General features: G+C 47.8%; 1 protein-coding gene across 1 annotated transcript in view; it reads right to left on the reverse strand.

Moving 5' to 3' along the window:
• LOC116958134 (uncharacterized) overlaps positions 1-18,667 on the reverse strand; it is a 77,018-nt gene extending 58,351 nt beyond the window's left edge. The window contains exons 1-3 of the mRNA XM_076064396.1: positions 18,547-18,667; positions 10,806-12,645; positions 5,203-6,183 (exon numbers count right to left, since the gene is read on the reverse strand). Coding sequence (XP_075920511.1) covers positions 5,203-6,183; positions 10,806-12,635 — 2,811 coding nt within the window. The 5' untranslated portion in view covers positions 12,636-12,645; positions 18,547-18,667. The remainder of the gene's footprint in view (positions 1-5,202; positions 6,184-10,805; positions 12,646-18,546) is intronic.
• Between the last annotated feature and the right edge of the window lie 428 nt (positions 18,668-19,095).

A 19,095-nucleotide genomic window follows, 5' to 3' on the forward strand; every position in this document is an offset into this window, starting at 1 on the left:
AGACACACAGACACACACACACAGACACACAGACACACACAGACACACACAGACAGACACACACAGACAGACACACACACACAGACACACACACACAGACACACACACACAGACACACAGACACACACACACAGACACACAGACACACACAGACACACACAGACAGACACACACACACAGACACACACACACAGACACACAGACACACACAGACACACACACACAGACACACACACACACACACAGACACACAAACACAGACACACACACACAGACAGCGCGCTAAACCGCGTGACGCTTCCACGTGCGTGGGTCACGTGACAGATGTGACGTCACAGCTCGCTTTGCCGTGCAAAAGATAAAACCCAAGGTGTAGTTGTAGAACGTTTGCACGGTGTACAGTCTGTGAAGCACCCACGTGGCAAATTTACAGTTTGTTGCGTGTCTGGAAGTACGCTAAACATTTTCGAACGGACACGCACACAATCGCAACTTTGCCCCGTGTATACATTTACGGAGATTTGAACCTATCCACGTGATCGACATATATGAGACCTTCTTTGGTTCTTTCTTCAGGTGAAAGGTACAGACCTGTCGGGACGACAGAGCTTCAATGAACGGTGTTAGGATTCGTAGCGACTTTTAAAGTGAGGCACCTTGACAAAGGGGGTTTACATATCAAATAGCTGAGGGATTAGCTTGTGACCGGTCGCAGAAATGGCTATGTTAAAGTCAACACCTACACATCCACAGAGGCACCTAGTACAAATCAAACAGGAGAATTTAGCATTGAAATAACTGAGGGATTAGCTTGTGACTGGTCACAGAAATGGCAATGTTAAAGTCAACACCTACACATCCACAGAGGCAACTAGTAATTTAGCATTTAAATAGCTGAGGGATTAGCTTGTGACTGGTCGCACAAATGGCTATGTTAAAGTCAACACCTACACATCCACAGAGGCACCTAGTACAAATCAAACAGGAGAATTTAGCATTGAAATAACTGAGGAATTAGCTTGTGACTGGTCGCACAAATGGCTATGTTAAAGTCAACACCTACACATCCACAGAGGCACCTAGTACATATCAAACAGGAGAATTTAGCATTGAAATAACTGAGGGATTAGCTTGTGACTGGTCACAGGAATGGCTATGTTAAAGTCAAAACCTACACATCCACAGAGGCACCTAGTACAAATCAAACAGGATAATTTAGCATTGAAATAACTGAGGGATTAGCTTGTGACTGGTCACAGGAATGGCTATGTTAAAGTCAACACCTACACATCCACAGAGGCACCTAGTACAAATCAAACAGGAGAATTTAGCATTGAAATAACTGAGGGATTAGCTTGTGACTGGTTACAGGAATGGCTATGTTAAAGTCAACACCTACACATCCACAGAGGCACCTAGTACAAATCAAACAGGAGAATTTAGCATTGAAATAACTGAGGGATTAGCTTGTGACTGGTCACAGAAATGGCTATGTTAAAGTCAACACCTACACATCCACAGAGGCAACTAGTCATTTAGCATTGAAATAGCTAAGGGATTAGCTTGTGCAAATAGCTGCGGGATTAGCTTGTGACTGGTCGCACAAATGGCTATGTTAAAGTCAAAACCTACACATCCACAGAGGCACCTAGTACAAATCAAACAGGAGAATTTAGCATTGAAATAACTGAGGGATAAGCTTGTGACTGGTCACAGGAATGGCTATGTTAAAGTCAAAACCTACACATCCACAGAGGCACCTAGTACAAATCAAACAGGAGAATTTAGCATTGAAATAACTGAGGGATTAGCTTGTGACTGGTCACAGGAATGGCTATGTTAAAGTCAACACCTACACATCCACAGAGGCACCTAGTACAAATCAAACAGGAGAATTTAGCATTGAAATAACAGAGGGATTAGCTTGTGACTGGTCACAGGAATGGCTATGTTAAAGTCAACACCTACACATCCACAGAGGCACCTAGTACAAATCAAACAGGAGAATTTAGCATTGAAATAACTGAGGGATTAGCTTGTGACTGGTCGCACAAATGGCTATGTTAAAGTCAACACCTACACATCCACAGAGGCACCTAGTACAAATCAAACAGGAGAATTTAGCATTGAAATAACTGAGGGATTAGCTTGTGACTGGTCACAGGAATGGCTATGTTAAAGTCAAAACCTACACATCCACAGAGGCAACTAGTAATTTAGCATTGAAATAACTGAGGGATAAGCTTGTGACTGGTCACAGGAATGGCTATGTTAAAGTCAAAACCTACACATCCACAGAGGCACCTAGTACAAATCAAACAGGATAATTTAGCATTGAAATAACTGAGGGATTAGCTTGTGACTGGTCACAGGAATGGCTATGTTAAAGTCAACACCTACACATCCACAGAGGCACCTAGTACAAATCAAACAGGAGAATTTAGCATTGAAATAACTGAGGGATTAGCTTATGACTGGTCACAGGAATGGCTATGTTAAAGTCAACACCTACACATCCACAGAGGCACCTAGTACAAATCAAACAGGAGAATTTAGCATTGAAATAACAGAGGGATTAGCTTGTGACTGGTCACAGGAATGGCTATGTTAAAGTCAACACCTACACATCCACAGAGGCACCTAGTACAAATCAAACAGGAGAATTTAGCATTGAAATAACTGAGGGATTAGCTTGTGACTGGTCGCACAAATGGCTATGTTAAAGTCAACACCTACACATCCACAGAGGCACCTAGTACAAATCAAACAGGAGAATTTAGCATTGAAATAACTGAGGGATTAGCTTGTGACTGGTCACAGGAATGGCTATGTTAAAGTCAACACCTACACATCCACAGAGGCACCTAGTACAAATCAAACAGGAGAATTTAGCATTGAAATAACTGAGGGATTAGCTTGTGACTGGTCGCACAAATGGCTATGTTAAAGTCAACACCTACACGTCCACAGAGGCACCTAGTACAAATCAAACAGGAGAATTTAGCATTGAAATAACTGAGGGATTAGCTTGTGACTGGTCACAGGAATGGCTATGTTAAAGTCAACACCTACACATCCACAGAGGCACCTAGTACAAATCAAACAGGAGAATTTAGCATTGAAATAACTGAGGGATTAGCTTGTGACTGGTCACAGGAATGGCTATGTCAAAGTCAAAGCCTACACATCCACAGAGGCACCTAGTACAAATCAAACAGGAGAATTTACCATTGAAACAGCTGAGGGATTAGCTTGTGACTGGTCACAGAAATGGCTATGTCAAAGTCAACACCTACACATCCACAGAGGCACCTAGTACAAATCAAACAGGAGAATTTAGCATTGAAATAACTGAGGGATAAGCTTGTGACTGGTCACAGGAATGGCTATGTTAAAGTCAACACCTACACATCCACAGAGGCACCTAGTACAAATCAAACAGGAGAATTTAGCGTTGAAATAACTGAGGGATTAGCTTGTGACTGGTCACAGGAATGGCTATGTTAAAGTCAACACCTACACATCCACAGAGGCAACTAGTAATTTAGCATTGAAATAGCTAAGGGATTAGCTTGTGCAAATAGCTGCGGGATTAGCTTGTGACTGGTCACACAAATGGCTATGTTAAAGTCAACACCTATCAATTACTTTGATAGTGGCATTGTCTTTGAGCTGTACACTATACACTTCTATACACTACTATACACACTAGTGCACTACACACTAGTGCTGTACTAGTATACTATACTATACACTACTATACACTACACTACGATAAACTACTCTATACACTACACTACTCTATACACTACACGATACACTACACTACTATACACACTAGTGCACTACACACTAGTGCTGTACTAGTATACTATACTATACACTACTATACACTACATGATACACTACTCTATACACTACACGATACACTACACTTCTATACACTACTATACACACTAGTGCACTACACACTAGTTCTGTACTAGTATACTATACTATACACTACTATACACTACACGATACACTACTCTATACACTACACTACTCTATACACTACACGATACACTACACTACTATACACACTAGTGCACTACACACTAGTGCTGTACTAGTATACTACACTATACACTACACTACTATACACTACACTATACACTACTCTATACACTACACTACTCTATACACTACACGATACACTACACTACTATACACACTAGTGCACTACACACTAGTGCTGTACTAGTATACTACACTATACACTACACTACTATACACTACACTATACACTACTCTATACACTACACTACTCTATACACTACACGATACACTACACTTCTATACACTACTATACACACTAGTGCACTACACACTAGTTCTGTACTAGTATACTACACTATACACTACTACACTACTCTATACACTATACTACTATACACACTATACGCTAGTGCACTACACTATATACTACACACAGCACACTACACACAGCACACTACACACAGCACACACTACACACAGCACACACTACACACTACACACAGCACACAGTACACTACACACAGCACACTACACACAGCACACTACACACTACACACAGCACACTACACACTACACACAGCACACTACACACAGCACACTACACACAGTACACTACACACAGCACACTACACACAGCACACCACACACTACACACAGCACACTACACACAGCACACTACACACAGTACACTACACACTACACACAGCACACTACACACAGCACACTACACACCACACACAGCACACCACACACAGCACAGTACACTACACACAGCACAGTACACACACCACACAGCACACCACACACAGCAGTGTCCTGTGTATAGTGTACTACTACACACAGCACACCACACACAGCACACCACACACAGCACACTACACACTACACACAGCACACTACACACAGCACACTACACACAGCACACACTACACACCACACACAGCACACTACACACTACACACAGCACACTACACACAGTACACTACACTACACACAGCACACTACACACAGCACACTACACACAGCACACTACACACACAGTACACTACACACTACACACAGCACACCACACACTACACACTACACACAACACACACCACACTACACACCACACACTACACACCACACACAACACACACCACACACACAGCGTGAAGCATTCACCTGCGAGACCGCCTGCTGCTGCTGCTGCTGCTGCTGCTGCAGCTGCAGCAGGGCAGTGCCCCCGGCACCGCTGACGTGCTGTGGCAGCAGCTGCCCCCGTATGAGGCTGCTGAGCTGCGGGGAGACGCCGGCGATGCTGACGGCACCGCCGGCACTGCCGGCACCGCCGCTGCTGCCGGTGGGCCCCAAGTGGTGCACCGTGCTTCCGGGAAGCGCGGCCAGGCGCCGCTCCCGCAGCGATCCCGGGCACACTCCCGCGGCGGCGCTTTCGCTCCCGCCGGCCACCGGCGCCCCAGGTGAGGCGCTCCCCGCGGCGCTTCCCGCGGCGCTTCCGATGCTTCCCGCGGCGCTTCCCACGATCCCCGCCGCGGCGCTTCCGATGCTTCCGATGCTTCCCGCGGCGCTTCCCACGATCCCCGCCGCGGCGCTTCCCACGATCCCCCCCACGGCGCTTCCGATGCTTCCCGCGGCGCTTCCCACGATCCCCGCCGCGGTGCTTCCGATGCTTCCGATGCTTCCGATGCTTCCGATGCTTCCCGCGGCGCTTCCGAGAATCGGAGCCGCCGCTTCTTGCTGCAGCGTGACGTTGCTTGGCAATACAAGCTGCTGCTGCTGCTGTTGCTGCTGTAGCTGCTGCTGCTGCTGCAGCTGCTGCTGCTGCTGCAGCTGCTGCTGCTGCTGTAGCTGCTGTAGCTGCTGCTGCTGCGAAGCGCTGGGGCCAACGCCGGCCGTGGAAGCAGCGCCGCCGGCGTTTGCGTTGGAAAGGACTGGCGGTGTGGCGGTGGCGACAGCGGCGACAGCGGCGACAGCGGCGACAGCGGCGACGTCAACGGAAGGGGCTGGGCTCGTGGTGCCGAGGGTTGCGGTGGCCGCCGCCGATCGCGAAGCTGCCGACGTGGTGGTGGTGGTGGCGGCCGTGGCGGCCGTGGCGGCCGTGGCGGATGACAGGACCCTCTGAAGGCTCACGGGAGCGGCGGAGAGCTGTGGGGGTAAGGAGAACCGTTGACATGGTTTCTGTCGCCGGCGGCGGCAATGGTCACCGTAGCCGTCACAACGCTCTCGTTGTCATCATCGTCATCGTCGTCACCGTCATCATCATCGCCATCATCATCATCGTCGTCAGCAGCATTGATCACCGAAGCTATCACAACACTCTCGTTGTCATCATCATCGTCACAGTCATCATCATCGTCACCGTCATCATCGTCAGCAGCATTGATCACCGTAGCTATCACAACACTCTCATTGTCATCATCATCACCATCGTCACCGTCATCACCATCGTCATCATCATCATCGTCACCGTCATCGCCATCATCATCATCGTCACCGTCATCATCATCGCCATCATCACCATCGTCGTCGTCGTCATCGTCAGCAGCATTGATCACCGTAGCTATCACAACACTCTTGTCGTCATCATCATCATCACCATCATCATCGTCACCGTCATCATCATCACCATCGTCATCATCGTCAGCAGCATTGATCACCGTAGCCATCACAACACTCTCACTGTCATCATCATCACCATCGTCACCGTCATCGGCACCGTCATCATCGTCACCGTCATCACCGTCGTCATCAGCAGCATTGATCACCGTTGCCATCACAACGCTCAAGCTTATTAGTTCCATATGTAACTCGTGGTTTCGTGGTAATTAATTGAAGGTGGAGGGGTTACCAGCCCCTCGCACCCGTCCAGAGCCCCCGTTTAGCCCCTGTGGTGGACACGGACGCCACGAGAGGGGAGGAGCCAATCGGAATTGGCCCTCCCCCCCACAGCATTGTCCACGACAGAGTTGCCCGTCCGGCACCGCGAGGAGGTACTCAACGTACACGCACACACGCACAACAACAACAACCGCCATTCGCCACTAAGTGGCGGTGACGTCACCACGACGCTTGTGCCAGGCTATGTGCACCGTGAGGCCACGTGGAGTGTCGAACGCCCGCTGGCAGGAGGTCACTGGGCAGACCCAGGTGCCACGGGTCGACTGACTGAGATGACTGGCTGATGCACCACCTGTGCCCCCTACTGTGCCAACCTGCTGTGCTTTAGCCACCCGGCGCTCCGCTCGTTGTTGTGAGCGTCGCTCCTCCGCCCTCCGTTGTTGTTGGAGGGCGACTGCCTCCAACTGCCCAGTAGCATCCTTCACGAGCCTCCTCCACAGAGGCCGATCTTGACACCGCTGATACCAGTCATCGGCAAGTCCACTCAGCTCCACGTCCTCCTGTACCACATCACTCCATCTCTTCTCTAGCCCGTGCCGCGCCCGCTTAGCCCCCTCAATCCGGCCAAACAAAAGCTGTTTCGGCATGCGGTGGCTGGGCATGCGGGCTACATGACCCAGCCATCGCAGCCTTGCCTGCCGGAGGAGCTCACCGATGGGACCCTGCCCAGATCTTTCAAGGATTTGTGAGCTCCTCACACAATCCAGTCTGGTTAAACCCAGGATGGATCGTAGGCAGGCCAGCCTAAATGTTTCTAACCGGCGAAGATGTTCCATTAGGGGGGTCCACGTTTCGCAAGCGTAGAGAAGGGAGGGAATGACCGTGGCCGAGAAGACCTGAAGCTTAGTGCGGAGCGACAGACCAGGTAGCTTCCACACAGCGTTACGCAACCGATGAAAAGATATTGCCGCTCGACTGATTCGGAGTGAGACCTCTGCTGTTAAACTGGAGCCAGTCATAAGCACACTGCCCAGGTATGGGAAACTCTCCACTCTCTCCACAACTTCCCCATCACCGATTGGGAGTTGTGGGGGTGGAGTGTCCGATGGTACAAAATACCCAGGCAGGTGCTTAGTTTTGGTGGGGCTGATGGTAAGGCCCCACCTCTTAGTGGCACGCTCCAGTCTCAGCAGCAGCATCTCCAACTCCTCCTCTGACTGAGCAGCTATTACCAAATCATCAGCATACATAACGTGGTTGAGCAATAGGGAGCCATCCCTTGACCGCACCCGGGCATCGATTAGCCTCCCATTATATCTGTACCATATGGAGATTCCCCTTGTACAGCTATTGAAGGCTTCACGAACTACGTGGTCAAAATAGATGTTAAATAATGTGGGAGCCAAAGGACATCCCTGTCGCACCCCAGGGTGTACAGGGAATGGCTCTGACTCCCGGCCACGTAGTTTTACCCGGGCCCGCTCACCATCATGAAGGTCCTTAATGATCGTGAGCAGAGGGTCAGGTACTCCAAAAGCACGAAGAACGACCCAGAGCCCAGGCCTACTGATGGTATCATAGGCCTTGACCAGGTCAATAAAGCAGAGATGTAGGTCTTGTTGGAATTCCCTATACCTCTGCTGTAGCAGACGGACAGAAAATATGGCATCTGTGCAGGACCGCCCTTTCCTGAAACCGCATTGGGGCTCCGCAAGCCTCTCCTCAGCGTGCCTGGCAAGGCGATGCTGAATAATCCTTGCCAGGACCTTTCCCGGCACACTGAGGAGTGAGATGCCCCTGTAGTTGTTACAGTCTGTGCGGTCCCCCTTCTTAAAAAGGGGGACCACCAGGGCATCCTTCCAATCCTGCGGAACCCGTCCAGTGGTCCAGACTGTTGTTATGATGTCATATAGGGCAGTCTGTACACAAACGCCACCCTCCCTCAGCATTTTGCTTGGGAGATCATCTCTGCCCGCTGCCTTTCCTGGTCTCAGACTCCGGATCGCCTTCAATACTTCCTCAGCAGATGGCACCTCAGCCAGCCACTCACAGGGGGTGACTTCTTCCAATATTTGAGGCACCGCAGCCTCAGCAGGGTCATCCTCACTTTGTGCCACGATGTTTTCCTGGCTGAGGGATTTTCCCTCCCCCAGGACCTCACAGAAATGCTCAGCAAATCTGCGAACCTGTTCCTGGGGGTCGGAGATTGGATCACCGTTTTTTCCCCTAATGATGGTAATAGGTGTGGCGCTGAAGGTTACTTTTTTGATGGAGTTAATTAGAGATTTGTGATCACGGGCCACTGAGGCAGACTCCATCTCCTCAGCAACCCGCGACCACCACCCATCCTTGCAGCGCCTCACGACTCTCCGAACCTCCGAGCGAAGGCTGCGGTAAGCCTCCTCATTCTCTGACGTGGGATTCTGTAGCCGATGACAGTGGGCCTGTCGCTTTTTCTCAACCATCCTGAACACCTCCTCTGTCAGCCAGGGTCTCTGGGGAGGTCTGGACCGCGTACCCAAAGCAGCCATTGCAGCTGCATGAGTCACAGTCCTAAACCTCGCCCATTTACCCTCGACATCAGGAGGAGTCGGGGACGATGCCAATCCCAGCCACAAGCGTTGTTGAAATTCTCGCTTATGTTGGAATGGGGTCCTGGGTGTACACCCACCACCGGAGTGGAAGAATGGCAGGCGCATCTTACAGATGACTAGTCGATGGTCAGAGGGCAGATCAGCTCCACGGTAGGTCCTGGTGTCAAGGACATGGGCTCGCATTCGCTGGTCCGTCACTATGTAGTCCAGCAGATGTTCTTGCTTGGACCCGGCATGCATCCATGATGTTGTGTGGATGCGCCGATGCCGGAACAGCGTGTTGGTAATTACAAGCCCATGGGCTGCACAAAAATCTAGCAGCCTCCTACCGTTGTTATTGAGCTGATCTGGCCCATGCCCTCCAATCACTCCAGACCAGGTGCCAGTATCATGACCAACTCGGGCATTGAAGTCACCCAACATGATGACTCTATCCCGAGGGGCCACTTTAGCCAGCACCTGTGACAGGAGGTCATAGAAGGCATCTGACTCATCGGCTTTGCCTGCATCCCTCCACGGATGTTCATCTTCGGTGGGGGCATAAGTAACCACGACCACCATTCCTGGCCTCCGGTTGATGGGAAGGCGAGCCCAAAGTAGCCTGGGGCTTACAGCTTCCCACACCTCACCGCCACACTCCCACGCCCCCTTCATTCTTTTGTTCAAAAGAAGACCCACACCCTGTTGTTTGGCAGTCTGCTGCCCCGAGTAGAGGACTGTCCACCCCTCATGGTGGCAGGAGCCAGAACCGGTCCACCGGACCTCCTGAATGCCGCGTAGATCCAGGCGGTACCGGTTCAGCTCCCGACAGAGGAGTGGCAGCCTCTCCTCTGCAGTGAGCGTTCGAACATTCCACGTGGCCACCCGTAGTGGCTTTTCGTTGTTTCTAGAGTAGCCCCGAGGGTAGGTATTCAATCTCCTGGCTCCGCCAATTGGGGTTTGGCCAGGAGACGTCATAGACGCCTGGCCCCCCGGGGCCTCCGGCACAAGCTTATTAGTTACATATTTCAGTTTAATTCGTGGTTTCGTGGTAATTAATTGAAGGTGGAGGGGTTACCAGCCCCTCGCACCCGTCCAGAGCCCCCGTTTAGCCCCTGTGGTGGACACATATGCCATGAGGGGAGGAGCCAATCAAAATTGGATCTACCCCCACAGCACTGTCCACGACAGAGTTGCCCGTCCGGCACCGCACACACACACACACACGCACGCACACACACACAGGCACACGCACACACGCACACACGCACACACACACACGCACACACACACAGGCAACGCGCACACACACGCACACACAAGCGCACCAACGTCCGGACGAGGTGGTAGCCGTACCTGTATGAACGAAGTGCAGGGCAGCTGTTTTAACCTCTGTTGAACGGTGAAGGGCGCGGAGACTTGCTGCTGCTGCGGCTGCTGTTGCTGCTGCTGTATAAGAACTTGCTGCTGCTGTTGCTGCTGCTGCGGCTGCTGTTGCTGTTGCATAAGAACTTGCTGCTGCTGCTGCGGCTGCTGTATAAGAATTTGCTGCTGCTGCTGCGGCTGCTGTATAAGAATTTGCTGCTGCTGCTGCTGCGGCTGCTGCTGCTGTATAAGAACTTGCTGCTGCTGTTGCTGCTGCTGCTGCAACAGCAGGTGCTGCTGCTGCAGCAGCACCTGCTGTTGCATGAGCTGCTGCTGCTGCTGCAGAGTCGCCTGCTGCTGCTGCTGCTTGTGCTGTACCAACTGGTGCTGCGTGCCCTGTTGCGCCACCTGCTTCAACAACTTCTGCGGCACTTGCTGCTGCTGCTGCTGCTGCAGCCGCTGCTGCTGTGTCACATGTTGGAGTACAACCTTCTGCTGCTGCTGCTGCTGTGTCACGACCACCTGCTGCTGCTGCTGCTGCAGGCCCTGCTTCAACACAGCATGCGGCGACAGCAACTGTTGCTGCTGCTGCTGCTGCATCAGTTTCTGATGGGCAGGCTTGGCAAGCTGCTGCTGCTGCTGCAGACCCTGCTGCGGCCCCACAACATACTGCTGCACCGTGAAGCTGGTAGGTTGCTGTGGCCGTTGCTGTAGCAGTTGGGGCTGCTGCTGCTGCTGCTGCGGCTGCTGCTGCGGCTGTAATGGAGACTTGCGGGCTGTCTGCTGCTGCTGCTGTATCTGCTGCTGCAACAACAGCTGCTGTTGCAGCTGCTGCTGTTGCTGTTGCAACAGCTGCGCCGGCTGCGCGACCACCTGCTGCTGCTGCTGCTGAGAAGGAGGAGGAGGAGGCTGCTGTGCCTGCTGCGGCTGCTGTTGCTGCTGGGCCCCTGCTTGTGGTAGTTCCTTGCTCATGATGGCTTGCTGCTGTTTCACCAGCTGTTGTAGCTGCTGTTGCTGCTGCTGCTGCTGCTGCCTAGCGTGCGGCTGCAGCAGTTGCTGTGGCTGTTGTATTTGCTTCACCTGCTGCTGCTGCTGCTGCTGGAGCTGCTGTCCCACTTGCAGCTGCTGCTGTTGTTGCTTTGGCTGCTGTTGCAGCGGTGCCTGCTGCTGTATTTGCTTCACCTGCTGCTGTTTAACGTGCTGCTGCTGCTGCAGCTGTGCCTGCTGCTGTGCCTGCTGCTGGATTTCCTTCACCTGCTGCTGCTTAACATCCTGCTGTTGCAGCGGTGCCTGCTGCTGTATTTGCTTCACCTGCTGCTGCTGCTGTTGCTGCTGTAACTGCTGCTGCTGCTGTATGACTTGCAGCTGTTGCTGAAGCTGCTGTTGCTGCTGTTGCTCCTGTAACTGCTGCTGCTGTTGCTCCTCCTGCAACTGCTGCTGCTGCTCCTGTAACTGCTGCTCCTGTAACTGCTGCTGCTGCTGTATCTGCTGCTGCTCCTGCAACTGCTGTTGCTGCTGTATCTGCTGCTGTTCCTGCAACTGCTGTTGCTGCTGCTGTATTACTTGCAGCTGCAGCAGCTGCTGCTGCTGCTGCTGCTGTTGCCGTAACTGCTGTGGCTGCTGTCCAATCAGCTGCTGCTGCTGCTGCGGCTGAAGTTGTAAAGTTCCCTCCTCCAGATCTCCCTTCTCCTCGGCGGCAGGAGCAACGTCGTCACCGTCGTCGTCGCCGCCACCACCACCACCACCACCACGCGCCGGCGGGCAGCCCTGGTGGAGGAGTTTGCGTGAGCCGCTGTCAGCCCCTCCGCCCGTGCTCATCATATCCCTACACCTGACAGCAAGGGGCGAGAGAGAGGGAGAGAGAACGTAGTCCCCTCCTGTTTAACACGGAGGGAGGAGGGAGTAGCGGCCTTCGCGAAACAATGTGTGTACGGATAAACGGGGGGAGGGGGGGACCACGTCTACGTAAGAACGAGTTGGGTTCCACAGGTGTCTGTTCGCAAGTCGATTTGTCAGCGTATACAGGGCTACCATACATTATACACTACTATACTACACTACTATACATTATACACTACTATACTACACTACTATACACACTACACTACTATACTACACTACTATACACACTACACTACTATACATTATACACTACTATACTACACTACTATACACACTACACTACTATACACACTACACTACACTACTATACACACTACACTACTATACATTATACACTACTATACTACACTACTATACACACTACTATACACACTACTATACTACATTATATACTACATTATACACTACTATACACACTACACTACTATACATTATACACTACTATACACACTACACTACTATACATTATACACTACTATACATTATATACTACACTACTATACACACTACACTACTATACATTATACACTACTATACACACTACTATACTACATTATATACTACACTACTATACACACTACACTACTATACACACTACACTACTATACATTATACACTACTATACTACACTACTATACACACTACACTACTATACACACACTACTATACTACACTACTATACTACATTATATACTACTATACTACATTATACACTACTATACTACATTATATACTACTACACTACTATACACACTACACTACTATACTACATTATATACTACTATACATTATACACTACATTATATACTACTATACTACATTATATACTATACATTATACACTACTATACATTATACACAGCATACACGACTAAGATGTGGCCTCGACTTGACAGTACTGGTACTATGACAAACAACAATTGGCAAAGTCTAGCAGTGGACACACCACCCACTACTAGGGCCTGCTATCTGGACCCATGGACCGTGATGATGATACACTACAGTATACACTACACCAGTATACACTCCGCTATACACAACACTACGATAGACTACACTACCATAACACTGCCCATAGACCTAACAATGCCCATAGACTCAACACTGCACCATAGACTCAACACTGCACCATAGACTCAACACTACCCATAGACTCAACACTGCACCATAGACTCAACACTGCCCGTAGACCTAACACTGCCCATAGACTCAACACTGCACCATAGACTCAACACTGCACCATAGACTCAACACTGCACCATAGACTCAACACTGCCCATAGACCTAACACTGCCCATAGACTCAACACTGCACCATAGACTCAACACTGCACCATAGACTCAACACTACCCATAGACTCAACACTGCCCCATAGACTCAACACTACCCATAGACTCAACACTGCACCATAGACTCAACACTGCACCATAGACTCAACACTGCCCATACACTCAACACTACCCATCGACTCAACACTGCCCATAGACTCAACATTGCCCATAGACTCAACACTGCCCCATAGACTCAACACTGCCCCATAGACTCAACACTGCCCATAGACTCAACACTGCACCACAGACTCAACACTGCACCACAGACTCAACACTGCACCATAGACTCAACACTGCCCATAGACTCAACACTGCACCATAGACTCAACACTGCACCATAGACTCAACACTACCCATAGTACTAACAACACTACCCATAGTACTAACAACACTACCCATAGTACTAACAACACTACCCATAGACTCAACACTACCCATAGTAATAACAACACTACCCATAGTACTAACAACACTACCCATAGTACTAACAACACTACCCATAGACTCAACACTACCCATAGTACTAACAACACTACCCATAGTACTAACAACACTACCCATAGTACTAACAACACTACCCATAGTACTAACAACAATACCCATAGTACTAACAACACTACCCATAGTACTAACAATACCCATAGTACTAACAACAATACCCAAAGTACTAACAACACCACCCATAGCACTAACACTACCCATAGTACTAACAACACTACCCATAGTACTAACACTACCCATAGTACTAACAACACTACCCATAGTACTAACAACAATACCCAAAGTACTAACAACAATACCCATAGTACTAACAACAATACCCAAAGTACTAACAACACTACCCATAGCACTAACAACACTACCCATAGTACTAACAACAATACCCATAGTACTAACAACAATACCCATAGTACCAACAACACTACCCATAGACTCAACACTACCCATAGTACTAACAACACTACCCATAGTACTAACAACACTACCCATAGTACTAACAACACTACCCATAGTACTAACAACACCACCCATAGTACTAACAACACTACACATAGTACTAACAACACCCATAGACTCAACGCTACCCATAGACTCAACAATACCCATAGTACTAACAACACTACCCATAGAAGTAACAACACTACCCATAGTACTAACAACACTACCCATAGTACTAACAACACTACCCATAGTACTAACAACACTACCTAGTACTAACAACACTACCCATAGTACTAACAACACTACCCATAGTACTAACATCACTACCCATAGTACTAACAACACTATCCATAGTACTAACAACACTACCCATAGACTCAACACTACCCATAGACTCAACAATACCCATAGTACTAACAACACTACCCATAGTACTAACAACACTACCCATAGTACTAACATCACTACCCATAGTACTAACAACACTATCCATAGTACTAACAACACTACCCATAGACTCAACACTACCCATAGACTCAACAATACCCATAGTACTAACAACACTACCCATAGTACTAACAACACTACCCATAGTACTAACACCACTACCCATAGTACCAACACTATCCATAGTACTAACAACACTACCCACAGACTCAACACTACCCATAGTATTAACACTACCCATAGTACTAACAACACTGCCCATAGTACTAACACTACCCATAGTACTAACACTACCCATAGTACTAACAACACTACTCATAGTACTAACACTACACATAGTACTAACACTACACATAGTACTAACAACACTACTCATAGTACTAACAACACTACCCATAGTACTAACAACACTACCCATAGTACTAACAACACTACCCATAGTACTAACAACACTACCCATAGACTCAACACTACTCATAGTACTAACACTACACATAGTACTAACACTACACATAGTACTAACAACACTACCCATAGACTCAACAATACCCATAGTACTAACAACACTACCCATAGACTCAACAATACCCATAGTACTAACAACACCACCCATAGTACTAACAACAATACCCATAGACTCAACACTACCCATAGTACTAACAACAATACCCATAGTACTAACACTACCCATAGTACTAACAACACCACCCATAGTACTAACAATACCCATAGTACTAACAACACTACCCATAGTACTAACACTACCCATAGTACTAACAACACCACCCATAGTACCAACAACACTACCCATAGTACTAACACTACCCATAGTACTAACAACACTACCCATAGTACTAACAACACTACCCATAGTACTAACAACAATACCCATAGTACTAACAACACTACCCATAGTACTAACAACACTACCCATAGTACTAACAACACTACCCATAGTACTAACAACACTACCCATAGTACTAACAACACTACCCATAGTACTAACAACAATACCCATAGTACTAACAACACTACCCATAGTACTAACAACACTACCCATAGTACTAACAACACTACCCATAGTACTAACAACACTACCCATAGTACTAACAACACTACCCATAGTACTAACAACAATACCCATAGTACTAACAACACTACCCATAGTACTAACAACACTACCCATAGTACTAACAACACTACCCATAGTACTAACAACACTACCCATAGTACTAACAACACTACCCATAGTACTAACAACACTACCCATAGTACTAACAACACTACCCATAGTACTAACAACAATACCCATAGTACTAACAACAATACCCATAGTACTAACAACACTACCCATAGTACTAACAACACTACCCATACACTCAACAATACCCATAGTACTAACAACACTACCCATAGTACTAACAACACTACCCATAGTACTAACACTACCCATAGTACTAACAACACTACCCATAGTACCAACAACACTACCCATAGTACTAACAACACTACCCATAGTACCAACAACACTACCCATAGTACTAACAACACTACCCATAGTACTAACAACACTACCCATAGTACTAACAACACTACCCATAGTACTAACAACACTACCCATAGTACTAACAACACCCATAGTACTAACAACACTACCCATAGTACTAACAACACTACCCATAGTACTAACAACACTACCCATAGTACTAACAACACTACCCATAGTACTAACAACACTACCCATAGTACTAACAACACTACCCATAGTACCAACAACACCACCCATAGTACTAACAATACTACCCATAGACTCAACAATACCCATAGTACTAACAATACCCATAGTACTAACAACACTACCCAGAGTACTAACAACACTACCCATAGTACTAACAACACCATCCATAGTACTAACAACAATACCCATAGTACTAACACTACCCAGAGTACTAACAACACTACCCAGAGTACTAACAACACTACCCATAGTACTAACAACACTACCCATAGTGCTAACAACACTACCCATAGTACTAACACCACCCATAGTACTAACAACACTACCCATAGTGTCTAACAACACTACCCATAGTACTAACAACACTACCCATAGTACTAACAACACTACCCATAGACTCAACACTACCCATAGTACTAACAACACTACCCATAGTACTAACAACACTACCCATAGTACTAACAACACTACCCATAGTACTAACAACAATACCCATAGTACTAACAACACTACCCATAGTACTAACAATACCCATAGTACTAACAACAATACCCAAAGTACTAACAACACCACCCATAGCACTAACACTACCCATAGTACTAACAACACTACCCATAGTACTAACACTACCCATAGTACTAACAACACTACCCATAGTACTAACAACAATACCCAAAGTACTAACAACAATACCCATAGTACTAACAACAATACCCAAAGTACTAACAACACTACCCATAGCACTAACAACACTACCCATAGTACTAACAACAATACCCATAGTACTAACAACAATACCCATAGTACCAACAACACTACCCATAGACTCAACACTACCCATAGTACTAACAACACTACCCATAGTACTAACAACACTACCCATAGTACTAACAACACTACCCATAGTACTAACAACACCACCCATAGTACTAACAACACTACCCATAGACTCAACAATACCCATAGTACTAACAACACTACCCATAGTACTAACAACACTACCCATAGTACTAACAACTACCCATAGACTCAACAATACCCATAGTACTAACAACAATACCCATAGTACTAACAACACCACCCATAGACTCAACACACCACCAGATTCAGCACTTACCACACTCAAAAACCACTGCACCACACACACAAACCCCACAAGACTCACTCTGGGTCAACAAAGCGACCTTCAACAATTTAACTAAAACCCTTCGACAACTGAAACCGTTCGAAAACGAAAACCGTTAAAAATTAAAACAGTTAAAAAGTACAAAACTAAACTCGCCTACACACGGGTTTGAGGCCTTGCCGCCGCAGGCTCCGCTAGGAAACGAGTCGAGGTCGCGCGCGGCCTAGCCTCTCGACAAGTTACTCACCTCTCGGTCGGTCTCGAGCTTCATTAAGCTCGCGTCTAATGCTGGTCCTTCACCCTTACCCCCCCCCAAACCTTCTATTTTTTTCACAAAGTTTTAAACCCTCCCCCGCCCCCCCAAAAAAATTTTCTCTCTCTCTCCGTCCGTTTAAAATGTTCGGCGGGCTCGAAGCTTGTGGACGAGGGTGAGCAGATCTGGCGCTGATTGGTCGGCGGCGGGGCACGTGACGAGGATTCCGCACGCGGATTGGCTGTGTATTCGCTAGTCCGCTTTAGCAGGCTGTGGTGATGGGGGCGTTTGTAAATCGTAGAGCATATAAGAGACCCCCCCTCCTCTCCTCTCTCCCACTCTCCCACATGAGCTGTAATGTTATTGTTATATTATTATAGTAGTTATTACGATGATAATGATGATATAATTTAACGTTATATATTTTTGCTAATAGTAACATTATAGTAAGATGATTCTAATGATGATAATTTAACGTTATATATGAGTTTATTTCGATACCTTATTATAATGATCATATTACGGTAGTGATATTATAGTAAT

The sequence above is a fragment of the Petromyzon marinus genome, unplaced genomic scaffold (assembly GCF_048934315.1).
Source record: "Petromyzon marinus isolate PM22_M1 ecotype Great Lakes invasive population unplaced genomic scaffold, UKy_Petmar_22M1.pri1.0 PM_Scaffold_42, whole genome shotgun sequence".
In the NCBI taxonomy this organism is placed as follows: domain Eukaryota; kingdom Metazoa; phylum Chordata; class Hyperoartia; order Petromyzontiformes; family Petromyzontidae; genus Petromyzon; species Petromyzon marinus.